Raw genomic sequence first — 27751 nt, 5'->3', positions numbered from 1 at the left:
CCTCCCACATCTCTACAGGTCAGAAAGTACCATACCCCCGGTTCTATTGCCTGTACCTACCATCACTGAATTGCTTCACAGCTTCAAAGAGTAGATCCAAGAACATCCGTATCTCTTCTGGCAATGAGCCGGCAAGAAATCGCAGAACGATCGACATGCGAGTGCCCGCTGAAGACTTGCCCTGTGTTTTGCTTCCTGTTTTGTTTCTCATTCTGCCATAGAGAATTCTTCAAGAGCCAAAAAGAGGTTGCATTAGCTTTTAGCAGGCCATCTGTTTCCTAGCCTCTTATTATGCAGGAGAAACTCCATTTAAAAATATTCTCTAGTGAAAGCAAGCTGAGTGGAAGTCCCCCCTTCATGGTCTCTACTGAGTTACTATGCATTGCTCAAAAACAACCCAGTGAAAGATCAGCTTCTGCTACTACAATGGAAACTTTGCTGGAGACTTCAGGTATAAAACTAACTATCTGCATGATAACTTGCATCACTGTATCTTAATAAAAATAAGTGGCAATACTGAGTGAACGGAAATGTTCTCACAGTTCTCTGTAAGCCTCAGCAGAAACAGTATTTACCAAAATGTTTTTAAAGAAAACAGCATTTGCATAACACATTACATTAATGTGTTAATAAGGAAACCATACAGAACATCACAAACTAAGTCATCACACTATACCCTTAACCATAGGTTTTTCTCAATTGTTTAAAGTGAGAAGCAGCAGCATTACATCTCTGTTCATGGTTCTTGGACAAGAAACTTTTAAACCTGCACTTCATGACACACCTCATAAGAACAGGGATGAGATCTGGTCGATGCTCCATTTTTACTACTGCAGTCTCCTCAGAAATACTGAAATGGACTATTTCTTCTTTAAAACTCTTGTCCTCCAGTAGCCTTTGCAAGTTCTCCCTGAGAGTAATAAACATTATTTGAAGGCAAGTAATGGTTATAAAAATAGACAGACACACACATACACATGCATCTGTATTAATTACCTATGTATCTAATCTATGCTGTATATAAAATATTGAAGTATTATGTTCCCACCTTTTATCAAAAAAATATTTAAAAAGCCAGCAAGTTCAAGCTAATTATGTAGGAAAGTACCTCCTGGACATTCTGAAGAGATTATTCAGCCACAAACTACAGCTTTATGCTGTCACTTTCTCTGGGTGGTTATAAATCATCAGTACAAAATACCTCTTTCAAAATGATTCAACTACTAAGCACATGCTATTGTGGGACAGACTTAAAGTGTTGCCATTTTCCTGTAAACAAAAGACACACACTGACCAACCTCAAGATCTTATTTCCTGTTTTAGATAGGAAATATACAGCTGGCTAAAATTAAAATGTATACATGTGTCTTCAACAAATACAGGAAAGGCTCTCTCCTTGAGGCAACTGACCGCAAGCAGGCTTCTGTTATGACAGCAGGCTCATTCACCAATGCTGAAATAATACAAAAGCTTTCACCTGTATGGCAGTAGATGAGGATGCTTGTATGTCATGATACAGTCAAGAGCTATTCTCTGTACATTCTGGTCTTGATGAGACAGTAACTGCAAATGACAAAAGAAAGAAAATGAGTCCTATCTAGAAGACAGAAGTGCTTACTGAAAATAGTGGAACAACCCAACGGCTCCAAATTCAAGCAAGTTTTGGACTAACTTATCAAAATGGAAACAGAACGTATGTGTTGGTTTTACACTGGCAAGATGTGAATACACAACTGTCTTTCATAAAAAGCGGACATGGTTGCTGGTAGTTCATATGTATTTTTCCCCCTCCATCTTCACAGGATAGTTATAATATCTGGTTTTTCGTAATTGTCTTTTGGACCATTGTCAGCTTGCATTTTCAGCCTCCAAAAACAGTTACCAGTTGTGCATCTGGGAAGACTGGATTAAAAAGCAGACTACCCAAACCATCCCAAGACACCTGTATTTCTCTCCCATGACAAACACAAAATACTCGTAAGACTTGATACAGAATCACAGAATCACTAAGGTTGGAAAGGACCTTCAAGATCATCAAGTCTAACCATTAATCCAGCGCCACCACGATCCCTAAATCATGTCCTGAATAAGCAAAGTCTCACTGAGATTCACCCTTTCTCGAAGATGACTCCTCATAACCCAGGCACTAAGAAATACAGATCATTTCCCCAAGTGGCATCCTTATCAGTTCTTCAGTCTCCTACCAAGCAGCACAGGCTAGAATCATCAAAGGTCACTTCGCCATGATGTCCCTATGCCAGATGGACACACCAGCCATGACAATACATATGCTAAGACACAGAAATGGCAAACAGTAAGTGATGAAGTAATCGCTCTTCTCATGTCAGGCTGTTCTTCATCTACTGTTTTGACCTCCACACATCTGTTCAGTATTTCCTAAGAATACAGGCAAGCAAACACATGGGCCAACTCTTTCCCTAAGCAAAACTCTCAGATTGACTAAAACAGAGTGGATTTTCATTAGAGATTCTCAAATCTGGGGACTAATGAATGGACCCTCGAACTCCCACAATGGCTGCCAGGTAAAACGCAGGGAACTAGCAGGTTTGTACCACTTAATACAGTTCTACAGCCCACTGACTGCAGCCTCAGAGAACACAAACTGGGAACAATTAGAGCAAACCCCAGTGATATGAATACAAATTGGGACCCACTAAAATTAATAAAATACCCTTTTAAGGACAATAGGATAAAGACTCAGAAACCCTCTTCACAGTCATATTTTTGACAATTCATTCCTTCAGGCAAATCCCTCAAAAAGGAATCTTATCAAGCTCAATATTCTTCAAGAAGAAATTCTGTTTTCTTTTGTTGATGAAAAATGATCTGTTGTTCACACGGACCATACTCTTTGCAGACACAACACTGTAGGACCAATCTCGTCAGGCCTCCCTAAGGTTTGGATTCAAAATCCTCTTCCAAATCCTGCTGTGCAAGTGGAACAGACTCCCTCTACAGCCACTTCTCCACCTTGCCAAAGACTACTACTTGTCTGCAAAATCTGTTTGCATGAGCCACTCCTGTCAAACTAAGCCAGGTATCTCAAGCAGGTCTGTACTAAACGGGTTCATTTCAAGTGAAGCTTGCTAGGAGGCCCTCTCAAGGACAGCTGCTTTTTCAGGTATCATGACTGAGTTCAGAAAATGACAGGTTTCTGCAGTCTCAGACACTCCATTCAAGTAAGAATGAGTTCACTTATTAGCAGTAATTTTAAAAGCCAGCAAATAGCATCACCTGGGTATATAATGCGTTCAACTTCTGCTCCAGATACAATGCACGAGGATTTGAGAATTTAGAGAAAACTTGTAAGTGGGCTATTAGTTGCCTGTAAAACAAAACAAACCAATTATTTTTTAAAATGAACAGAAGATACAATCCTGCATTATCATAAACAAATAGGGAACTTTCAATAAAATTGATTAACAAGGAAAAAAAAAAAACCACCACCAACACATGAGGATCCCAAGTCTACAGGCCTCCATTTCAGAAACACAGCAAGAGGTATCCTGTTCCCTCTCCTGAACAGCTCCTTCCAGATGTCACTTCACTGCACAGAGAAGGCCATTTCCTCAGTAGCACTAGATGGACTCAGCTTTTGATGAGAAAGGAATACAAACAGTCAGGACGCAGCCTACTTCTCTCTGCCAGCCCAGCCTGGAACACCAAACAGGTGAATTTACCTCTGTATTTATTCACTTGTGCTTAACTGGTGCCCGTTTCACTTCTATCAACATGAAGCGCTGCATTTAGCCACAGACTGTGCTGGACTTATACCAGACTACAAGTACAGATGGGAGTCAGTTCCTCTAGAAGTGGCTGTGTCACCCCACATCTGCCCCACCTCCATTTTGTGGGAGGGGAGAGAGGTGATCAGGATAAGGAAGGTGTGAGATCTCCTCTACCATGTGTGCTGTGGGGCTAGCAGAGGCTGTCCTCATCCAGCTGCTCCCCCTGGTAGTTTACAATGAACTCTCCAGACTTAGCTGGGCCACCCTCCTCCATGGCTGGGCTCAGCCAAAGGATGAGTATGACACCTTCTGGCAACCCCACGCCAAGCTTGGGGGCAGGTATGGGTCCTCCCGCTGCCTCAGCCAGACCTCATGGGCCGCAGGGTGCAGCCACACAAGGTCTCTCCTACCGCAGCACAGGCCTGACTGCATGAACTTTCCAGGGTGAAGATGGAGAGGTCACTCCAGAACTCATTAACACACCTCTGGTAAATCTTTTATGCCTTTGTTACTGCTACCAGGAACTAATGTTTCCACTTAAATATGTGGACATGGGATGGAAGTTGGGGGGAAAAAAAAAAAAAATCTTGGACTGTCACTGTATTTTAATTGCTGCTAATTTGCAGATACAAGCCAGAATCTGGGAACAAAATGGAACACCTATAAAACACCTGGGATTAAATGACAATTCAGCTTACATATCAAATACTCGTGTTCCAAAATGTAAGGTGACATTTTGAAGTTCTCTGTCATTGTAAGGGCCATCCTTTGCAGAAGAAGTGGCAAAATACAAATCTTTGTGATGTACTTGTAAAGAACATTTGACAGAGGTCGTCAGGGTTAAAAAGACTCTGATCAGAGAAATTGTGGAGAATTCATACAGAGGGTGACTTTCTCCATGTATTCATCACTGCAAACAATGACATTACATCAGCATGTAGCTTCAGTCTAAAACACCACCAAATGAAATTCTTTGTCCCCAAGAATATTGGGACCGAGATTTATAACAGGTAGGCAATGGCAGAATTGCCGTATTAAAACACCTAAAAGAATAGTCTAATTTTTCAAAGTGTTTGGCAATGACCATGGTTTTAAAAGATCAACAGGCACACGCAGAGAAGCCAGTGGAATGCAGGTACAATGGCCTCCAAAAACTTCAGAATACCACACAATTTTTACTTGAAGTAACACAAACCATAGACTGTCAGCAGGTAATGAGATGATGATAAAATCCAGGCGGGGTCTTTGGGTGTTTAGTACTGTGCAGGCAGAGTTTCTGACTCTAAAGTGTTATAATCCACTGAAAAGATATAAAGTGCAAGCAAAAGAAGAAAAAGGAATATATATAAAAATATAGCTTTCCTCTCAACATGAGCTGCTGAATCTGCCTTTCTGTGAAAGCACTAGCAAGGGAAAACTAACAATACTTACTTAGCAGCAGCTCTTCTTGTTTTCTTTTTTGGTAGTCCTACAGTAATCAGTACCCCTTCTTCCTTTTCTTCTTCCTCCTCCTCTTCCTCCATAGCAACATCATTCACCTCTTCACCAGGTATTTCTTTTGCTGCTACTGCACCACTAGTTTTCTTTCTAAGATCCTGAGATGGAGCCACTAATGAATCTGCTGGGTAGTATTCATTTCTGTGTTTAAAAAACAAAAGGAGGAAGGAAGAAATTAAGAAGCATAGCATTTTTCAGGGTTTCAGGGCAAGAACAACCAAAAACTCCACAATCTACCATCCTCATTATTAATGGCACTGTGTCTTGGGACACTATATGACTAAAAATTCCCAAAGAAGCGTATTCAGCAAGTATATGCTTCTTTGCCTGCAAGTTGCAGAGATATAAGGCAGTGACCAAATACACTAAAAGGAGACTGGAGGTACCTGGTGGAGAGGAGAAGAGAAACCAAATCACTGAACTACTAGCAGTCTGTAAAGAGGTTATGTGGAGGGCATAGGGGTTGTGTTTGCTTGAGTGGGCAGGGGAACAGTGAGTATGTCAGTAAGAGAGCATGTGAGGAAACTACCCTACCTGCTACAGTTTGGTTCAATTTTTCCAGGAATGCAAGCAAAAAATAGGTTTTCTAATCATAGAAAAGGAGTATCAGAAGCCTCCCCCTTCCATGAGATCACATTTACTCTGTGTGTATCATACTATCTGATATGTGCACACACAAGCACACCATTGCTGTCCTTCCAGGGGCAGGAAACTGCATCAGCCTCTGAAAACCAGCATTTTCTCCATCTTGGGAGAAAATATTTTGGTCTTCTGATTCCAAATTAAAATGTATTTTCACTTAAAAAAAAAAAAAGGGGGGATCTTTATTTCCATTGAAATCGCTCCCTAATGGAATAATGAGGCTGTGACAGTCGCAAGTCAATAAATGAGAGACTGAGCAGCAGAAACTTACTGCCAGTTTCATTTCAGCCTGCTTCTTGCATGATGTTTCTAACACTTCAATCAAAAGGTTATCTTAACTGGAAACAGACATGTCAGCCATGCATTCAGGAAATAAAATCTATAATGGGATAGACACAGTCTTAAAAGTTAGCAGCACACTGAAAGCAAAGTGTCCTCTCAACTGAAAAATAAATCTTACTTACCTAATAAATCTCAAAAGAAGTGGAGAAAGTTCCCTCGACCTAGGCTCCACTCTGTCTGGAAACTTATCCAGTGCTTTCCACAGTAGAAAACGGAAGTTTGTGTGGTCCAGCCGCTCACTGCAATCTGTTCTAGTCCTCAGCTTCTCCAGGAAGACAGTCCCCACCCCTCCCTCTGGCATCTCCTCGCTTTCTGTTTCAGAAATCCTTTCCTCCTCTTCATCTAGTTCATTTTGCAGCTCCATTTCTATAGAACAGATGAAGAAAATCTCTTCAGGTTATTTCATAATCAGCAGTAGCAAGGGATCAGTCCCCCATTACAGAAGTAGTACTTTTGTTGATGTGTACCTGCTTAGATAACTGTATTTAACACTGACTTGAAAGACCTGCATTGCTTAGAAAGTATTCTAGGATGCCTTATAGCCATGACGCATCTCAGTTAAGCTCAGTTCTCTTGACTAACAGAGAAGTCCACAAATGGCTGCATGCTCATGGCTCTGTCATGAAATCATAGACTCCATACACCCATATGTAAACCTTAAGACACACCTAAGAAAAACAGTGTTTGCAGGAATTCCAGTGAATTTATGGAGCAGAAAGATTGTTAGCTCCATTGTACAGGTTTTATCATTGCTCCTGATCAGTCTGGGCAGAGCCAGCCGTAAGCAGGGACAGAACTGCTGCATGGCTTCCCACAACCTTCAACTCCCTTCTGTAATGCAGGCGCCTTTTCTATCTACTTCTTGGTGTTTAGGACAGAAGGAGACACAGTCTTTTCCCAAGCCTCTCCATTCCTGCCCAGGACATGATGCTGATAGTCAAGAGCTCTGGTTCTGAATTCCCCCATCACACTTATATTTGGGGCACATAAAAACACAGTCATGTCATTCACAATTAGCTGGGTTACTGTCATGACGTTTAGGAGCTGTGACTTACCAGCATAGGTAGCAGCCCTCTCCAAATGTTCATATAAGACCTTCCAGAACTGTTTATTCTCCATTTCCTTTGCATGAGAACTAACAAAGCATAAGACGTGAAATTAAAAGGAAAATAATAAAAGCCATGTGTCACTAGCAAGTTAACAACTAACAGAATCAGAGGCTTTGATCACTGCTTTAATGTGAGTGTCTGAAGACAGGACATCTGCACGATACAGCTGTAGCAACTCCTTGCCTTTACTCATGGATCCCAAATGTCAGTTGTTATTAAAATAATCTGGTTGTATCTCATGAACTCAAATTGCATAAAAATGTTCTGAAGTTTTTTACTGACTTCTGCACAGTAACATCATATAGAACCAAAGGAAGAATTAGCATGGACGTATCTTTTGAAGAGCTGGCTCAATTTTTTTTTTATTAATTTACTAGTTTGAAGGGGAAAACCCCATCCTTTATATCATACAACAGAGGGGACAAACCAAGAAGATAAAGTCATGCTGAAAGCAGACACTCATTTCTGTATTTAGTTCAGCTGTCACTATGGTAAGTCTTCCCTACTCTTTAGTAGGCTTTAGAGGTTTTCCAGTAAGGACAGAAAAGTCAGAGACAGGGAAACTGAGAGAGACTTCTTACTCCCTTAAGCACTTGTGAAACACTACTCAAATCCTGCTACCTTTGACTCAAAATTCTATTTGACTCTGTTTGTTGCAAGTTCCCTTTAATAGTAAGAAAAATCAGAAACTAACTTACAAAGTAAGAGTCTACACAGGCTGCAATTTATTTGAGAGATCAATTAGTTTCAGAAGATTTCACACAAAGGTGCTCATGCACAGGTCTCTCCAAATCAGACATTTTAACCTTAGCTTTTGTTCACAGAACAATGGAAGGAATGTTCTGTGAGACAACCACAGATTGCAGAATTCAACTGCATATACTCACGTTATGAGTTCAATTACAGGATCCCAGAGGGGGCTGAAGTTAATATAAAGCATTCCCAGTAAATACCGAAGAGGCACCTAGAATGACATACAATACCATCTTGTTGAGATGTAAAAAACAATCGTTAAAGACCAACCAACCTCCTCTAACCTTTCTTTCTCTCAAAGATGAAACTTTGATCAAAGACATTCTCAGAAGTACCACAAGTAATGAAGCAAGTCACACACATCATCATTCCTTGTCTTGTAGCTGCATGAGGAAACCTAGAGCCCATTTACTGTAAGCTGCACTGAGATCTAGTCATCATACCCCCATACCATGAATGTGCAAAAATCAGTTCAGCATAGCAGATGATCTGGATTGCCTGCCTCCCTGTTTAACTTCATGGCTGCCATAGCAGCATTAGGGACCTCAGAAAGAGGAAGGTTTGCCCTGAGGAGTCTTTATTGCACTAGGCCTAGAAGCATGTCCTCTGGACTGGTTTCTTGCTGACCTACATGCAGCAGGACTGACCTACAACCCTTCCTCACAGGAGCTTACAAGTCAAGGTAAAAAAAAATTGTACAGGTACAGCAACAGCCAGAAAAATTATAAAAAAACCCCTCCCACCAAATCCATGATCATTTAACTAGTAAAATTGTGACCCTTCCAACATCTAGAAGGTGAGGTCCCCTTTAGCTCAGCAGCAGAGGAGGTTCAAGTCACAGGCATACAAGATTTTCACCCTGCAACAAGATGCAGAAGCTAGGCTCTCCAGTGGCCAATGGAAATCCTACCAACGTTCAACCATGCTGAGGGTATGGCAAGGTCATGGTTTTAAATTTGCTCATGACTTGCTTCTGCCTGGAATCATTTGTCTTCCTTTCCATCAAAATCTGATTAATCTGCTTGTGGGCCATTTATCTGGAGAGCACTGTTGTTCTACTGAATAGCCAAGAGAACGCAATAGTCCCAAGGACAATGGGAGCTGTGATCCCTACTAACAAGTACATTTTCTAAAACCTAATGTGGGAGCTAACTGATTTTTTGATGAACTCTTATTAAAAACTCTGCAATCCTTTTGATGGAATAAGAATGTTCTCTTGCAATAAAGGAATGCAACAACTGCTTTTTGACAATAACGACTTACCTCCTGCAAAGATCCACTTGGTACTGCAGACTGCACTAGATCACATCTTAGTTTCCTCAAATGGAGAAGTTTCTCTCTGTAATCATTCACTGTTGCTGGCACAAGTTCTGCTTGGAGCAATATGGCAAATACTGGCTGGAGTTCCGCTGTGCCATCACCCTGAACAAACAAGTGACATGCATTTTCTTAAAGAATCCTTTTCTCATTGAAAGATATTTCAACAAAACTACACAGAGTTCCAGCCATTACGGACCAAAGAACAAAGTCAAGAGACTTGCTCTGGTTTCCACCAGGCATCAAAACTCACACATCTGAAAACATCAGGCATCAGGGGGACAAAGAGATAAAACTGGAATGTGAAAGCACAAAAGCAGAGGACAACCTCTACCAGACATATGCTTTGTTTCTGCAAAGTGGAAAACAGTTCACACACAACATCAAACACAGATGGCTTTGAAATGTTAAATTAAAAGTTCTAGCCCTACCTCAATCTGTGTAGAAGGTGGATTCTCAAAATGGTTTAGAATTCGGATGGTCAACAGTCGGACCTATCCAAAGCAGAAACGTATGTCAGAAGCATGTGGGAGAATGCAGGCTACATATGCAGGCACATACACACCTACAGAGATGTTAACGTTTTGCACAGGAGGCTGATTTCACTAGGTTCCTCCAGGAGCTGGGAAACGGATGAGCTCCTGCAGTCTAGCAGGCAATTCAAAATGAACACATTAGGCTCCTGGTCTGATTCACCTCTAGGGAGAGGCAAGCCTCCTAGGGCTAAAAGTTAACCTGTTAACTCATGCCCCACGGCAGCCTCTTAGAAATGGACAAAGGCCTAAAAAGATACTATGGAAGTAATTGCTTTACATAGTCTCCTGTTTCTCCTTTAGCCTTTGTAATTTAACTTGGGTTACTTAAATTGCATTGTTAAAATACAAATCACCTTGCATGTGCTCAAGAAAGCAGATTACCTTGGAAACACCAGTGGAAATATTAGGGTGCAACTTCTCAAACAACTCCATTAGATTCCCTCGGGAAAGCGGTTCCTGGCAGCCACACAATACCAACCTCGTGTAATAGAGGTCAGCTAGCAGCAATGCAGAGGGGTCTGAAGGGAAAGTGCTAAAACAATGGAGTGTTTTATTAGCATACAGAGAGCACCGCAACAATACAGATATTTGAAAATAAGGCAGTAGTGACGATAACAATACTGAGGGAAAAATTCCACTTGACTTCAGACTCTGGTGGCACCAGCAGGCCAGTGAAGTCAGGCTTCACCAGCACACTGGCTTGCAGCCTCGAAGCCCAATTACCTATGACAGCCCAAGATGCATGAGATTCTTCCTTTGTATTAATCAGGCTTGTCAGGCCGGACCCCCACACCCATAGCTGCAGAAAACAAATCTGCATAGGTCAGACAAGGGCTGCTGCTACTTTACCTTAGGTGAGACACCAGGAATCCTACCTGCCCACAGAGAAACCTCCTTCGGCTATCGTATATCCCATGCTCCAAGTGGGTTTCACACCCCCAGCCCAAAGCTGGCAGAAAAGCACTAAACTGAAGCTCCCTGCCTGATCTGGGCAAGCTGTTTCATCTCTGTCGTGCCTCAGACACGGGCACCATGATTTCCTAACTGAACAGGATGTTTTGAAGCTCAAGTTGCCAAAGACTTGGAGATGCTCCAGCCCAACAGTGACGGGAGATGACAAGTTCATCAGAATTTGCTGGAGAGACATCAATGGTCTCCCTCAATCCCTCCATCCATTCAGTTATGTGTGCTAATTATAAGGAGAATAGAGATACAATAAATAAAATGGAGCATAAAAATCCTCCCTCCTACTGTGGAAAAAGCATACTGGTATGTAAGGACATAGTGGAATCCCAACGCCATAAGCAAACTGCAGAAGTTCAGGCTTTTCACACAACTCAAAGCACTGTTCCTGTCTCTTTTATCATTATAATGTAACACAGTTACTAAGCATAGCACTCCTAGGTAAAACTAGAACTAACTTATTTGACACAGTACCCTGCAGCTGTCTAAGAAAGCTTCAGTTTGCAGAGAAAATGTCACTGAACAGGCACTACATCTACCTGGTTCTCCAAACAAACAGTGCCTACAACATTGCTACCTCACATAACCACAATAATGAAGCAATGCATCAGCGCAACAGAACGGGCAACACACAAAGAGGCATTTAACAAGCTTAACAAGCCCCTACATAAAGGCAAAGTCAACTCTGCTGTATCAAGGAGAACCACAAAGGATCACAGAACAGGCAGCATTTACTTACGTCACCAAGCTCTTGACACGCTCCACAGGTAATAAATGGAGTATTTCAGAAGACTCCGCCAAACTAAGAAGGGTACTTACAGCTTGGCAGGCCACAAACAGGCTTCCTGGAGCAAAGAGAGAACAAGAACAGCCTGTATATTTACTCAGCTCTCAATGACTTGTGCCTATAAACTTTGGCACTTCAGCAATGCACTACAGTATGAGATTTTCAAAGCTGCCCCATAGTACTTAAAGATTGTATATTTGTTCATGAACGGAAGGTGAGTTTGCTGAATTTTGTTACAGCAGTCGCATCTCCTTCCTAAACTCTCAGCCTCCTTTAGGGATGGAGGGTTTCCCTGAAGCACAGGAAAGCCAAAGCCCTTCCAGACAAGAAAAGGGAAGGGCAACCCCTTCCCCCTAACACTCCTAAATTAGCAAGTAGGTTGTTTAAAAAAAAAAATTTAAAAATTCCCTTGTCCATCATCTCTTCCCAAGCAGAAGAAACACTGTTCTTAAACCAGGCTTAAACTGAAGAACATTTTTAAAGGATATAATTTCCTTACATGCTGCCAGGTGCCATGAAAAAAAAGAGGAAGTAAGCATTCATTTCCCATTTATTCCTTTGAAAATGTCCCTCTATTCCAAGTTGATTAATTCCCCAGGTGTGTGCCGAGTCCTGCTCACCATTAACCTCAATAAGGAGCTCCTCAAAGAGAGGAGAAGAAACAGCAAGTAATGGCAAGTTGAAGCCTTCTGCATCTATTAGTGTAAGGGCACAGGTCCCCAAACTGTAATCTACATATCATTTGGTAGTAGTACATCTGTGCTGGACAAAAATAGAGGCTCCCACCTCACTATACACACCTATATGATCAACAGGATAAGCACTTCCATACAGGCAGTTACCCCCAGCTGCCAGGCATAACTTGCTGTTGATCTGTCCCAGTTCACAAGCCAGCTTCCCTGCACTCCACAGCAACTGTAGAAAAATACCCAGTTCTGGCACTTGCACTTTGCCTCAGGCCTGAGAGGCCAGGCAGGTCAAACAGGGAGCACAGGGCTGCGGTATGCCTTGCACAGGCAGTGAGAGGAGACTGAAGTCCTAGCAGAAGCTGAAGGAACTGCAGAGAGTGTGGAGCTGGAAAGAATGCCTGAGGATGAAAAAAGTGTCCAGGAACCCTAGTTTGGGAGTATGGTGAGGAAAATCAAGGAAAGAAGTGTAGGATGGGACAATAGGAGGCAGGAGTGTAGGACAGAAGTTGCATTTGTTTTCTTTTCTCTTATGGGCAAAGAAAGAAATAGCAACGTGACTCTTACGCAAACACAGAGCTGGTGCACAGCTTACTACTACTGCCACCAAAGATGAGACCCAAAAAAAGTTTGGGTATTACTTTCTTAGAAGTAGTACATTGCCACTAAAATAATCATCACAGCATGCAAACTCTGCAAACAGGATAGAAGAAAGGGCTAAATCAGAAAGGACCATGCCTGACAAAGACTGGAGAAGAAAAAGCAACAGAGCCAATTGTCAGATACATTTAGGAATGGTAATAAGGGCATTATAAAGGGAAAAGGCCAGACTCCAGACAAGTCCTTTCAAACCAAAGAATGATGAACACTGAACCTGGGGCATTCCAATACCTGCTCATACTTTGGCACAATCCCTATACTTGCAATCCCCCTGAGGAACAACTGCCCTGCCCAATGCAAGCACACTTAAAACATTTTTTTTCTGGCCAGAGAGGAAAGACAACTAGTGACCACCCATGACTGGAGGAAAGATGCAGCATACTAGAATTGGTGCTGTCACTTAGGTCAGAGATGGTAATGTCCCAAACTTTGCACTATAGTTTGGAATAGTATAATTGGAGCTTGTGAGTCAACAGTCTCTCCTTCACTTGACTGCTTCAGCCTGGATCTGGTTTAGATTGATTTCCATCCTCTTTTTTTTTCCCTCGCTTTCTTCTCCTCCTTCCCAATTATCTCTGTCCTCCACTTTGCAGAACATCTGTTGCCCCATTATTATTACCAACAACAAATGCAGAATCGTTTCCTGGAGGGTGTTTCCTCCCAAGCTTTGCTCTTCTAGTTTTACCTGAGCTGGTCAGTAAACTTCAATACAAATCTAGTGCTATTAATTTTCATACTTTGTGTCATCAGAAAAACTGCTTTATATTTTTTTTCATATATGATCAAAAAGCAAATAAACAGGAAATCACTGTAACTGACCTTTGCAGAGGCTTCCTTTGTCAATGGCTGTGAAGAGAGAGTCTATAAAACTTGTCACATGGGGCAGAATGTTTTCTTTGTCCATTGGTCTGTCCAAAACAAATGAGAAGACTTTTATCTCTATGTTACACTTACACCTACACACATACTAAAGCTTTCTTTCACATCTATCTTGTATTAAATTATGGATAACTCACCCCAAGTTTGAAACCAGCAGCAAACCATTTTTGCTATTTCAGATTCAGAGTTTAAGTGGTAGCATTCATTGCACCTTCTTCCCAACTATTCCTTCCATACAAGATCATCATAATTATTGAAAAAAACCACTGGCTAGAGAGGACAGTGCTTAAAACACAAACACTGAAACATGTCAAGAACATCTCTATGTACTACACTATTAAATTTAGGCAGTAAGCAATCAAGAAACTGATATTCTATTCCTGATTCTACTATTGATTCAGTATTTCCACACAGTATTTTTTTGCCTTCTAACCTTGGTTTCCCCAAACTAGGGTTAGTAATTATTATCCTTCCTTTAGCAAAATGATTTCTGACAGATGGTGAGCTAGGCAGTATTGCAGAAGCACATGACAATAGTACCTTAGAACATCGCTTACCTAATATGTGGCAGTACAACCAAGGCAACCCAAGGCTGTGAAAGGTCAGTGATGTCTTCCTTCTCTGGTAAATGGATTAAAGACAGTACATGATCCAACACCAGTACTTCTGCCTTTCCTCTTTGTCTTTTACTTCTTTGTTGCCTTGTATTAGAGCTAAAAATAAAACCAAACTTTTTAATAACCCACCACTGCGTATCAGAGATTGTTCCTTTTCCTCCCATGATATTGAAAAATTATGTTTGTTACTTCTAGCAAGCAGAACTTAGACAACCCAAGGGATTTTTTTCTTTTTAATGTCCTCCACAGTACAAAATATCATCTAGTCATGCTGAGGACCACAAAACATGGCCCACATGAAATGTCAGGTCTTTATTTCAAGTTCAAATAACATTCCTAGAAGGGAACGCACTAATTCTCAGTTGGACACCCTCACAACTAGGACATATAGCCTCTAGGAGCACCTAAGAGTCATCTCTGTGATTACTATTAAAAAACCATGATCACACTGACAATAGACTAATGGATGACAGAAAACAACCAGTCAGGTAAAGGTTTAGGGACTTAAAAGGACTCACAAACTGAGCCTAAATCAACAAGCCCATCTGCAGGAAGAAAGGATTGACACCATACTGGAACATATGAACAAAAGTACTTCACACCCCATGGAGAGCAATCTTTACATTCCACCCAGTGCTTGCAAGACCACAGTTAGAAGGCTGCATAGGCTCCACCCTTCAAGAAATACAGAAGCTAACAAAAAGATAGCATCAAGAATCATTAGAGGCTTAAGAAACAAAATTTACGAGATAAACCTCAAGGAATTAGGATTATTGGTCCAGAGAAAGAAGATTTCAGATGTTTCTGATGATCAAAGCCTGTTATCTGCAAAAGCTGGATGCAGAGAGTAAGAAATAATCTGTTCTTTATGTTCCCTGCAGATAAGAGAAGCAGCAATGGATTTAAACTGCAGTAAAGGAAGTTTAATTGATGCACTGAGGACTGGGAAGAAAAAAAAAAACCAACAAACCAAACACCTGTGTAACCATGAAGACAGCAAAGTACTGGCACAGACTGCCAGGGGCAGCTTGGGAATCTCCAGAATTGAAGTATTTAATAACAATTTGGTCAAACATCTTTCAGGACTGGTTCAGGACTTGCTAATTCCATCCTAGATAGGAGACAGAGTATGCAACTCTTGAGATGTCTCCCAGCCCTAACTTCTACCGTTGACATTGCAGGAGCACAAAAAAGTCCCAAGCAGGACCAAGGTCCTCCCAGCTATGTACTCCATACCACTGAAAATCCAGAGACAACAACAGACAGCGAAAAAAAAGGGAAGAAAAACAATTATTTTGACTCAAACTTCTGTTCCCTAAACCCAAATACCTCCACTCTATTAAATAAAAGCAGGAAAAACCCACAGAGTGGATTACTTTTAGGAAAGATAAAACCTTACATAAAAGGCAATACAAGTCCCCACTCTGCAGGTGAAAGTTTTCAATTATCTGTGCTAGACTGATTAGAACAATCGTTATCAGTAGATTAGCAACCATCATTCTGTGCTTGACAGTGGTTACCCCCAAATCTTTCCAAAGAGTCTCCAGGGGGAAAGCAACCCTTCACTGCAACAAAGCTAGCTTTGTAACTAGAAGCAGTCAAGCTGTGCCAGCACAATGCTGTATCTGGATTAATTACATGCCCTTTGGTACCCAGCTGTGGTCTGTGGTAAGACTACAGTACTGCTGCCAAGAAAGCTCCTGGACAAGAAGTATGCATACAGGGAAGAAAGATGGGGTATAGGCAGGAGGTTAGTAATGATGAGAACCTAAACTGCAGCACTCACTACAAGATTAGTTGCTCAAGGATGCGGCGTGCATCTTGGTGTAATAAATCCCCATCACACACCTACCACAACACTTGCTAGTCTTTTTATATCAGTTATAGCCTTTACAGAGCAGTAGCTCTTCTCAAATAATCTCAGAAAGAAAAATGGGATCCTACCATATCACCTGGTTTGCAAATCTGCCAGCAACACTGCCATTTACACAACTCCAGCAAATACTGGGGGGCAACTTTTACGTAGCTCTGCACTGCCTTCAGGCTTGAAGCCATGCAGACATATCTAGTGTTTGTTAAACTTGAGAAGTCTCACCTGATGGATGATTCAGTGAAAACAAGAGGATACTTTTCAAATGCCATTGAACCAATAGTAGGAGGCTCTGCTTTGACCAGAATGAGTTTAGCCAGAATTGCCATCGCCTCATCCTTTGTGATGGCATCTGTGCCAGAGAAGCAATGCTCAATGTACTCTAGAAAGCATGGAAGAAAATGCTGAAGGGACCAAAAAAAAAAAAAAAGTCAAGGATTGGTAAATCTCTTTAATCATGATCAAATCCACAAAAAACACACCATCAAATCCACAAAAAAGACACACCAGCCACAGAGGAATCCAAACCTCACAAACAAGCCAGCAAAGCACCAGACTTACCAGTCCTGGTGCCCCAAGTCACCAGCACACAGACATCCTCTTACCCCAGCAGAGACAGTGATTTGATGTAAAAACTCAGTTTGCCCCAAATCTAGTCTCATCAGGACATTCCAGATCCCTGACTTTACTTTCACCTCCCACTCTCAGATCACCAGTTCCAGGCCTGACCTATCAGACATCCCTTATTCTTCATTTCCACTTACCTTTTCCAGAACCCCTTCATCCCATCCATAACAAGCCCACCCCTTCAATTCCCAACAAACTTCTTTTGTGAGCACAGATACTTGTCACCTTCTCCAACTCTGAGCACCACTATCAAACTTCAATACAATGGTATAAGTAACCTCTTTCACTGTTACCAGATCATGGCAGAAGTTTAAATAAACATCATGTCAATAAATGAAAATGCTTCAACATACAAGGCAGGTAAACATACTATGGATTTCCCAGTTGCTCCCTTTGGCAACAAAAATAATCAAAATGCAAAAAAGCTTCCATCTACCCTCTCAAATTGCTTCATTGTGAACATTGCTTCAGAGAAGTCCAAAAGAAAGTGCCGTTCAAATCCACTTGCAAATACCTGCAAGATGCAAATGAAAGGTTGACAGGAACGCATTAACAAAAGACATTTCATAGTCAATTCTCCATTACCCATGGGACATTTTTTCTGGTTTATGAATCAGCCATGCTTTGAACTCGGAGACACCTAGCCTGGCTGTCTGTTCACGGCTAGCAGGGCTTGTTAGTTCAGCCACACACAGCAATCCTGTGACTGTCCTTTTTATCAAACCCTGCTGACACAATCCTTTTGAACAAACGCTGCTGGATCCAAGTTGGCTCTGTGCAAAGACGGCTTCGATATCTCTTTAGTGTGATGTGGAAAATGTAAACTGAAAGTTCTAGGACTGCAGCATAGACACACCAACTGTTAGGAAAAAGCTTAGACACAAAAGATGTTTCAACTCAGCATTTTTCTGTGTAGCAGGCTGCAGAAAGTTTACCACTTCATGGGCAGGGCCAACCTCTCTGCTTCTGAAGGACCCCAGATAGGAACAGTCCTTTGAGATACCCAGGATCAGTGCTCCTCAACACTGTGATGTGCAACATAGAAATACACACCCAGATCTCCCTTTCCCAGACCCTTCAGAAGACAACAACAGCTTTTAGTCTCGTCCAGTTTAACAGGAGCCCACACAAAAATCCTCACATGTTAGAAGGACCATGCCTCCTGGGCAAAACTGGAATCATGTCACAGGCAGAACCAATCTTATTTAAACACAAGTCAACACTGAAGACCAGCTGAAATTTGATCTTTTTTAAACAATTGCAAGAGCCTTGTTCTCCCATTGTAAATCACATGACATCTTTTCTTTCAAATATTTTTTTACATATACAGTACAACTATGGTCCACACTGTAAATTGCAAAATTATAATGTACTGTAACAGCAAAACTGAAGAATCAGATTCCACAGTAGCATCTCCTATTAATCTTTGCAACACTGCATTTGATAGGAAAGTATGGAGCTAATCCTGTCAATGCTTCAGGAGCAATGGTAGTACTGAAATATGCCTACCCCCATACTTTCTACATCAAACTGCACTTGCTTGAACCTTGTTCACAAGGCTAAGACATGCTCACTAAATGCTTGGCAGCTCAGTGAAAAATATACTATTTTCACTAAGTCCAACCCACTGACCTGCTTTATAATCCAAGGCAGAACATGTCCCTTCTCTGTTCTCCCTCCTTTCTCTACAGAGGCTGTAGGTGTTTGAATCAGAGCCTGGTTTTCATTGCAAAGATGTCTGCCACAGTGACACTGCGACACTAACAGTTCGTGTAAGACTGACAAGGAGTCCCATGACCTCAGCAGATGTTATTTAAGGCATTGGGCAGCTTCCCCCTTATCTGTGCAAGAAGGCTAAAGGGAACCTTATAGTATATTCCTCAACCTGAAGTGGAATGTCCTGAAATCAGCCTGCTCTAGGAAACTTGAACTCTGGGATTTCTCCTGTAAGCAGCAGTCCTTGTTACCTTCTCAACAGCTTCCTTGGTCAAAGAATCAGGCAAGAAAACATTCTCGGCCAACAGGAACGCAGAAATGGTGTTCAGCAGGGTCTTGCAGCAAGATGATGAGAGATCTGGTGTTTCTAACATTTTTATTAAAATCTGAAATGAAAGAGAGAGAACTGATATTCATCTATGAAGATGATTGCCTGGTCTGAATGGCCTGGACAGTCCCTAGATCAGAAGGGCATGGTGTTCTCAGCTTCAACCCACAGAAACAAATCCTAATCGTCCTGTTGAAGTTTCAGGGCACTAAGCCTACATTTGAACCCAATGGGGTCAAATGTATGTGAAGCTGGTAGAACTGCTCTACCACTGATATGGAAGTCTAGGTCTCCTCCACAGAGGCAGGAACTTGTCTCTAGAAGCAGCAGCCTGCTTTTCCCCCTGCTCACTTAAAGGAGGACTACCTCAGCGTTACGGTACAGAGGTAAATACTCATGGGATTGGAGAGGTAGCAATACTCAAAATAAATGTCTCTGTTCACCCAACTCAAATCCTAAGCCAAACGACGCATCAGAAATCTATACAAGTGCTTCAGCTGACCACATCTCTTCCATATTCAGTTGATACTTCTCTGGAACATCAGCCACAATGATGGTCTGACCTACCTGACAGACATCTTCAGGCAGTGAGATTTTGGATCCATTTGCATGTTCTACTAGGATCAGATAAGCTTGTAGAATCCTTTCCATCTGCTCTGAAGCCATACAGCAGTTGGCCTTAGTTATTTTCCTCTGCAAGTCTAAGAGTGACTCCTGTTCAAATAAAAAAGGAAAGCAAAAGGTTTCAGAGAAATGACCAGACCTGTTTCACTTACTGCTATTTGAAAAGCTTTCTAAAGAATCATCTCATCTGCCCAAAAAACTATTGTTGACCCTCTCATTCATGTTCAACAAACTAAACCTTGCAAAAACACTACACGATTTCCATTACGTAAAAACACACATCCCAGATTCCTTGGACAGAAATACAAATACCTCCAAAGACCAGGGTCTCCTGAAAGGCCAACACATGGAAATATAGGAAAGAGGAAGAGAAAGAAATACTTGTCCCCAGACGCACAATGGTATAGGAGCACCCAGCTTTCACCAGAATTATCAGAACTTAAGTACTTTTACACTTTCTGTATCATTATGCTAATGTAGATGCTGAGAGGTTACTCATATCATTTACATTATACAGACAATGGAGCTGCTCTGGATCACTCCCATTAGTGTCCTTTTCTGTCCAGAGGATATAAACTCCCATCCTTGATCCTGTAAACTGAACTCAATTTAGAGAGCTATCATAGACTATGTGAATATTTCTCTCTGAGAAAGATAACCCATGCACTCACCAGTTCCCAGGGTGAAAAAAGCAAAGCTTATTAAAAATAAAGGGAATTATATGACCAATTACCAAGATTTCATCACAACTGCAGATGCTGAGTGACTCGGATCCCAGGGATACAAAACACCCAGTGGCAAACAATTCTGTAGCTAATGACAGTAGTTATTGCCTGACTATCATACTGGATGATGTAGGATGAACAGGGTGGGATTTTCTGGGAAACTATGGTCACAGGGAGGGAGTTCCAAGAAGGAACAAATAGGATTACTTACCCATGCTGGAAGGACTACCCTAAAGTAAACCGATGGCACTCAACTGTGTTCCCTCAAACCTCAGAGTGTAACCCCAAGCAGCAACACAGGAACACCCAGACTGAAAATACTCTGTGATTTTCAGTACTTGGCTCCAAGGCTTAAACTTGGATCTCCAGCTTCAGCCCAGGTCTTTGCTGTAAAGAGAGGCTGCAGGGCAAAAAGCTTCCCCTTTACTGTCACAAAGTGGTTTTGGAACCACTAATATACCTAGTTCGGCAATATAAAACAAGTCCCAGCATTCTACCCCAGCAAGGGGTCTGCGATGTCTGTAAAGGCAGATCCTACAAACCCTCCTGGCCCAGCCATGGGACTGAGCTCCAAGTCTCACACACAGCAGTTCCTTTCTCACTCACAGCACAGCACAGCTGCCAGGGCCACTCTGAGCTTAGAAAAGAAGGATGGGGTTTTTCCCCTGCACGTGACACTGTATTTAATATTTCCAAAGCAGAAAAAAAGCACAGTTCTTGTCCAATAAAACACAAATACTTATCAAGAGAAGTGCATAGGGTTTGGTTTTTTTTCAGTCTCTCATGAATAAAAAAAAATATTTAAAAAACTCAGTGTACCTCCAGGCACTTGAAGACAATGTCAAAATGCTCCTTATGAATATGCACTACAGCTGATCTGATCATCTGCTCAAAGGCTTCTCCTACAGTTACCCACGGTAGTTCAATTTCTTCTTCAGTAACAGGCCCCAGCTTTAACAGAATTAACTTCATAGCCTGCACAGGAAAAGAGCACATCATGTCCTTATACAATCTAGCAATCCTAAAATTAGTTAGTGCTAAAATATTCCAGTGATCTCAATTCTTTCTAGAATGACTACAGAGGGGAAAAAAAAGGCCATCACTTAAAATCTGGAATATCAGCAAGCAGTACTATTTCCATATATAGGAATACTCCATAGGAATTACTAAAAACAACCTTCCTATCTCAAAGAATACTCTTAGAAGGTGGCTTTCAGATCCTAGCAAGTAATGAACAACATACTTATGACCAAGATTCCACTGAGGTGAAGACGACAACACTCAATGGTTTCACTGAGCGCTGCCTAAGGCTCCATTACAGAAACATTTAAATTGGCAATCTTTTCTTGTCTTTACCGTCTCTGTGCAAGAATGGAACATGTGTCGAACACCCTTGCACATCTCAAAAAGTAGCTGTCCTACACCTTCCACCTTCTCAGGGTGCTCCCCCAGGTCACAGAGCATTAAATTGAAGATTGCATTTTTATCAGAAACCTACAAAAAATAAGGAGAAAAAAAAGTTATCTTCTATTCAGAGCTGCCAGAGGGACTGAGGCAATTAAATGGCTCCATAGCACCACATTACTTTCCTAGTCCTGCCTTCCCGTAACAGTTCAAACTCATTACTTCTGCAACCACACAAGGAAACTGAACGGAGAAAAATGATCAGCTATTCAGTCACTACAGCCCCCCTGCCCCAAGACGTACACAGGTCTGCTCAGGTCACTGCAGCCAAAATATGTGGTTTTGATTATTCTTATGATTTTAGAGTTAAACATGTGCATAAATGCACCACTAAACTGGTCCCAACTGAAACACAAAGGTCACTGCACTGGTGTGGAAAGAGATGTGTTATCAGCTGAACACAGAATCCAGTCATCCAAAACTATAACCACACTTGGGAATATTGCAAGGACTTCTGGCCCAAGATTTTAAAACTCTCCATTTCTGAGGACTTCACTTGAAGTTCAGCAATTTCTGAAAACCACCAAACAAATGTGCTTTATTAAGGTTTACCAATGTAGGACAAAAATGAGTATACTCAAAGTTGCTAGCCAGTCTCAGGAATCCTGGCTTTTGTGTATTTTGAAAATACATAAAATAAAAACCAACAACTATCCCTCTCATTCTTTACTCCATGAAAGGCTGCTGTCTGATCTTGCCTGATCTGCCTGGGAACGTTATGTACTGTGATTTTCAGGACTGCAAAAAGGTTGTCACAAGAATTTCAGCTCTACAAAGGCCTTAAAGCATTAGTGAAAAAGCCAGTGACCAAATGTGCATTTACAAATTAAAGTCTCCCTTTCGCAAGATTACCTTACACACTCTAGTTATTTTAGGTAAAACAACCACAGACATTTAGTTTAACTGCTCTTAAAACAGAGAGTGCTAAGGCTTCTATTTGCCACTGCTGATATGAAGTGCACGACATTCTCAGTAAAATACTCAATAAAAATGACAACTCAGGACATGCTGAATGCCAGTTCAGGCCTTGCTAACCCTTCTTTGGAGAAAAGCTAATACTGCACATTGAATCCAAGAGCCACCACAGAATAGAGATAGCGTCAAAGTACGAACACCTCACTTACCTTTCTCATTAGAAAGACAAAACTTTCGGCAGCAAAGTTTCTGATGTGAAGTTTGTGGTGAGCCAGCAGGGTGCTGTACATGCTACAAAGACACAAAATAATCCACTGTCTTAAAGGCAATGCAAGAATTGCCACCAATTGGTTTTAAAACTTACGTTTTCAGTTTACATTGCCACCTTTTAGAAACACTAAGTATGTGTCCTCCTAGAGAGGGCAAATACCTTCCTCAACTCGGTTCCTTCCCTCTCCCTGGATAAAAGACAGAGTTTTGCAAAAAAGATCAAAGGACAGTGCCAGGCAAATTAAGCTGCATTCAGAAATACCTCTAAAATCTCTGTATCCACACAGATTCAACTACAGCATCAAGATTTTCAACATATATACTCAGCAGCAGTAAGTGAAACCAAAGTTGATTTGACAAGCCAGATTTGTGTTTGTGCCAAAAGGGTCTCCTGTGCACTTAAAAGTTTCTAAAGATACAATTTACAGGGGTGATAAATATTTGCAGTTCTCTGGCAAGTATCAGTAACAGTTACAGGTGGCTCAGCACATGTTCAGTGCAGAGTGACTGGTGCCTCAGATTCACAGCCAAGCAGATGTTTTTTCAATATGCCCGACAGGTGTTGCTGGGTTGGGGAGGAAATCTGTAACCCCTCTTTTGCTCCATCTGTTTCAAACTGAAAATAGGAGGAAGCAACATGGACCCACTGGCTATGACAAAAAGAAGAGACGTGCTACCACAGCAATGTAAGACTGAACAAGCAGTCATACTGCATCAGGCCACAGGTCCATCCAGCCCAATATTCAGTCTACAGCAGCAGCCAGAAGCAGATGCCTGGGAAAGGTTTAAAAACAGGGCATGCACATACAACATCAGCCTTCAACCACCTGCAGCTCAGGGACTCCCCAAGCCAGAGGTGGCTCCTATGCATTTGGTAACTTGTTACAACTTGGCTGGTTTCCCTTTGAACCTATGTGAACCTTCCACATCCACAGCATTCCATGGCAAGGAGTTTCAAAGCATACAAAACTGTGCATACCTTATCTGCTCTCTCACTAAACAGACTGGAAGGAAGAAGGGAAAAACATAAAGGGGAAAGTGAACAATGGAAGGACTCAAAGGAATCCATTCAATATTGTTAGTCTAGGTGTCTGCAATTGGGAAAGAGAGAAATGATAAAACTATGGTTAAGTACTTGACAGATACTCAAGACCTGTTGAATTTAGACTTGGACACAAGTTTCCAAGATTACTCTGACAATCCAGTGTCTTTCTGAGCTTTGTTTACCCAGCTGAGGTGGATGCTTCCTCTCCTACCCACACAGAAGAAAAGAGGACCAAAGGCCCAAACATGCAGCCCAACTCACATCCCTCCTCCAATACAGTGGCCCATGAAAGTCAGTAGGATCTCAAAGGAGCTGTGTATGATTAACATGGCTCAGAGTCTCTCAGAAAGCATGGAAAGCATGCTAACAAGTACACTGAAGCATTAAGCCATGTATTTGTGTGGCATTTACATATCTATAGCATCTAATAACCGCTGGTCAAGACAGACATTAAACATGGCTTTTACCTGTATATGTTGTGTATGTCCTTCACCATCAACCTCCACAAGTATTTGTAGAGATAGGAAAGAGAGGTAAAAGCCCATTCTAGCAGCTCTGTGTCCTGTGTGTCCAGTAACTTGGTGATGGCCAGGAAAAAGTCATGAAAGTGAGGATAAAAATCAGCCTGAAGATCTCGAGCCAGCTGCACCACTAGACTGTGTTTCAGAAAATACACCAGTGTTAGAGCATTTCAAAAACAAACCAATAAAAACCTAGTCAAACATTGCATAATCCAGCACAGTCTCTTTGGAAGGAAAGAGAGCATCACCTTTACTTCTCACTTTTATTTACATAATGCCTATTAGGCAGCTGTGGATGGCAAGAATCTTAAGATTTTTAAAAAGGTCAAGCAAATAACAGTAAACAAGGAGACATAAACGATTAACATAAAACAAAGCACATTAATATTCTGTCTGATACGCAGTAAGAGCTCAGGCTGATTTGCTTGCCTTGTCATAGTTTTTTGTTTGTTGTTTTTTTTTTTTAAGACTTAGAACCATAAAGCTCTATCAGGGAAATACGAACTCTTTGGGCATCCCATTGCTATATTTTTCTCAGGTACAATAAAGAAAAAGAACACTCACAACAGGATTCATGCTGACTTGTAATAGTGTTCTGACTACATTTTGTCACCATATACTCACTCTAATAGGGGTTGATAAGCAAGACTGCCTTCAACTTGCAAATGTGTCTTCAAGCTCTGCACAATGGCACTTTGGTAATAGACCAGCTGGTTGAAGGACTGGCATTTGTTGACCACTTCATTGTAGAATTGCACTGTTCAAAGCACAAAAGAGAAACCCTGAAAACTAGCCCAGTTCCTGGTAAACATGTAGGATGTTAAAGAATAATAGTCCGCCAGAGCCCAATCAAAAAAAAGTCAATAGAAAATCTGCCATTGGGTTCTGGATGCAGAAGAAATGTATTTTAACAGTTTAAGGAAAGCAGGAAACATGAATAAGAATGACATACCAAAATGCTGAGTGAGGTTCAGTTCCCTCCATTTCCGTAGTCCTTCAAAAAAGTAGGTTTCAACCTCCTGTCAAAACAAAGATAAAATAATAGCTACCAACCCTAATGAATGTAGCCTGCAAAGATGAGAGGTTCAAATGAAGAAAACTATCATGCCTCTTCAATATTTGAAGAATATTTCAAGATATCTTGAGGACTTCATTTCCAAAGGTGCCATGGAATTTCCCTGAAAATAGAGACTTTTCTTTCTATACTCAAAACACATTTGAAAATATTTTCTGGTGACAGGACTTGTTTATGTAATTGCTTTTTAGACTTCTGTTGACTGGCCTTGATAATCTAAGATGCTCACCCAGCATAAATGCTCTGGGAGTTCTTTTGGCATCCTCACAGCTATTGAGTGGGAAGTTCAGAAGAATAAGCCAGTAGGCCAGGAGGTAATAACATGCAAAGCACTATGTTCACAATGATGATCTACAGGACACATACAGATGACCCTTCTTTATGATTTATAAAGACACATGCACACGCTTTGCATACATGCTGCAAGTATTGCAACTACTCAGAACTTGTAAGTCTTTGCAGGTCCAGCCCTAGAACTGCTGACTGCCACAGCAGCAACTTCCATGCTCAGAAACACCCACAGGCCCACCAGCCACACAGAAGCCATCAGGGTGACGCTGTCAAAAGAGTCTCTATAGCAATACTGTGAAGCAGGTCAACAAGTAAAGAAGAACAAAGCATGAAACAAGGCTCTACCGGGAAAGGCAACTTTTCCAGGAGCTTGTTTCCAATTTACCCCTGAATAAATTTTGTGAGTCTTTCATGGAGCAGATCTACTTGTGATGTGATTTCAGAAAATGACAATTGCTGTCCTCACCTCAGCGTAGCTTCCAGTTCTGTCAATCCGATGAATAATATCAATATTAACATTGCTTAAGCGCTCCGAAAAGGTAAGAAACTGTAAAACAAAAGGACGTACATGTTTCTTGCTCTATTCTGAGAGCAGCCCTTCCAAGTCCCTCTTAATAGCATGCACACTGCAAAAAGAAACCCCACTTCTACAGACGGGTGGGCAGGTAAGTGCCTGTCAGGCTGTAAACAGTCCGACCAGAATTTTAAGACAAAAAAAATACATAAAAGGCTCATGAGTAGGACCAGCCCTCTCCCCTCTCGCTCTCCACTGGCAAGGCTCGCACCCCACGTCTCCACAACACAGTGAAAAAGGTGCTGAGAAATCTACCCGGATTTCAACAGACTGGACGGCTCTTGCCTCTCCTGAAACAACGCCTAAGTTCATACCCCCGCAGTAGATTTTTTTTTTATTAAATTGTGTCAGTTTTCTACACTAAGGCTGTGGTGTGCCTGCTGCGCGACAGGGACGATGACCTGACTCACGGCGGTGTCACCGAGGGCCGGGGAAAGGGAGAGGCCGCACGCCAGCGCGGGGGGCCCGGCCGGACCCCCTCACTGCGCTGCTGAGACCCGGTGCGGCTCCCCGCGGCTCCGCCACACCACCCGCCCTCACACGTCCTCCCTCAGCACCGCCTCGGGAGCCGGGCACTACCATTAAACTAACACCGACAACGAAAACCTAAAGACCCGGCCACCGGCCGCGGAAACCCGGCGCGGCGCGGCCCGGCCGGGCGGCCGCTCACCCGGTGCGTGTTCCCCGACTTGTGAGCTGAGGACTTGCTCTTCATGGCGGCGGATGGAGGCCCGGGCCCCGCAGACGCGGCCCCACAGCGACAGCCACACGTGCGGCCCTACACGCCGGGCGCTGCCATGCCGGCCGCGGCCTGCCGGGAAGAGGAGGCGGGCCTGCCGGCGGAAGGAGCGGGCGGTGGCTGCCGGGGCCGGGCGGTCCCTGCGCGGCGCGACCCGAAGTTGTGATCTGTGAAAGGTGGAACCGACACCCGTTCCCGTCTTACTGTGGCGGTGAGCGGCGTTTCCTCGAGGACTCTGGGCAGAGCAGCCCACCTCCGCCCTCGTCTCTGCGCTCCGGTGTGGCGCGGAGGGCGGCGGTGCCCCGGTAGCGGAGGGAGGCCCCGGTGGTGCCTGAGGAACAGAAATCGGTACGAGGGAGAAAACGTGAGGTGGGAGAGCGCAGCCCTCAGCGCGGCACTGGTGGCTCGGCCTGAAACGGCCACTGCCCAG

At 42.4% G+C, this 27751-nt stretch overlaps 1 protein-coding gene across 2 annotated transcripts in view; it reads right to left on the bottom strand.

Moving 5' to 3' along the window:
- UTP20 (UTP20 small subunit processome component) overlaps positions 1 to 27411 on the bottom strand; it is a gene marked incomplete at its 3' end in the record, with an annotated part of 66099 nt that extends 38688 nt beyond the window's left edge. For both annotated transcript variants that reach the window (XM_082011665.1, XM_082011664.1), the window contains exons 1-26: positions 27253 to 27411; positions 26475 to 26555; positions 25595 to 25661; positions 25267 to 25399; positions 24589 to 24777; positions 23016 to 23097; positions 21784 to 21921; positions 21247 to 21402; positions 19646 to 19792; positions 19002 to 19136; positions 17471 to 17548; positions 16633 to 16811; positions 14478 to 14633; positions 13861 to 13949; positions 11648 to 11753; positions 10327 to 10477; positions 9841 to 9903; positions 9356 to 9514; positions 8227 to 8303; positions 7286 to 7365; positions 6353 to 6596; positions 5181 to 5387; positions 3256 to 3346; positions 1478 to 1563; positions 785 to 910; positions 61 to 227 (exon numbers count right to left, since the gene is read on the bottom strand). In XM_082011665.1, coding sequence (XP_081867791.1) covers positions 61 to 227; positions 785 to 910; positions 1478 to 1563; positions 3256 to 3346; positions 5181 to 5387; positions 6353 to 6596; positions 7286 to 7365; positions 8227 to 8303; positions 9356 to 9514; positions 9841 to 9903; positions 10327 to 10477; positions 11648 to 11753; positions 13861 to 13949; positions 14478 to 14633; positions 16633 to 16811; positions 17471 to 17548; positions 19002 to 19136; positions 19646 to 19792; positions 21247 to 21402; positions 21784 to 21921; positions 23016 to 23097; positions 24589 to 24777; positions 25267 to 25399; positions 25595 to 25661; positions 26475 to 26555; positions 27253 to 27297 — 3232 coding nt within the window. In that variant the 5' untranslated portion in view covers positions 27298 to 27411. The remainder of the gene's footprint in view (positions 1 to 60; positions 228 to 784; positions 911 to 1477; positions 1564 to 3255; positions 3347 to 5180; positions 5388 to 6352; positions 6597 to 7285; positions 7366 to 8226; positions 8304 to 9355; positions 9515 to 9840; positions 9904 to 10326; positions 10478 to 11647; positions 11754 to 13860; positions 13950 to 14477; positions 14634 to 16632; positions 16812 to 17470; positions 17549 to 19001; positions 19137 to 19645; positions 19793 to 21246; positions 21403 to 21783; positions 21922 to 23015; positions 23098 to 24588; positions 24778 to 25266; positions 25400 to 25594; positions 25662 to 26474; positions 26556 to 27252) is intronic.
- Between the last annotated feature and the right edge of the window lie 340 nt (positions 27412 to 27751).

The sequence above is a fragment of the Phaethon aethereus genome, assembly GCF_964289735.1.
Source record: "Phaethon aethereus genome assembly, chromosome: 1".
NCBI classification, from domain to species: Eukaryota; Metazoa; Chordata; class Aves; order Phaethontiformes; family Phaethontidae; genus Phaethon; species Phaethon aethereus.
This window is presented reverse-complemented; position numbering and strand designations above follow the sequence as displayed.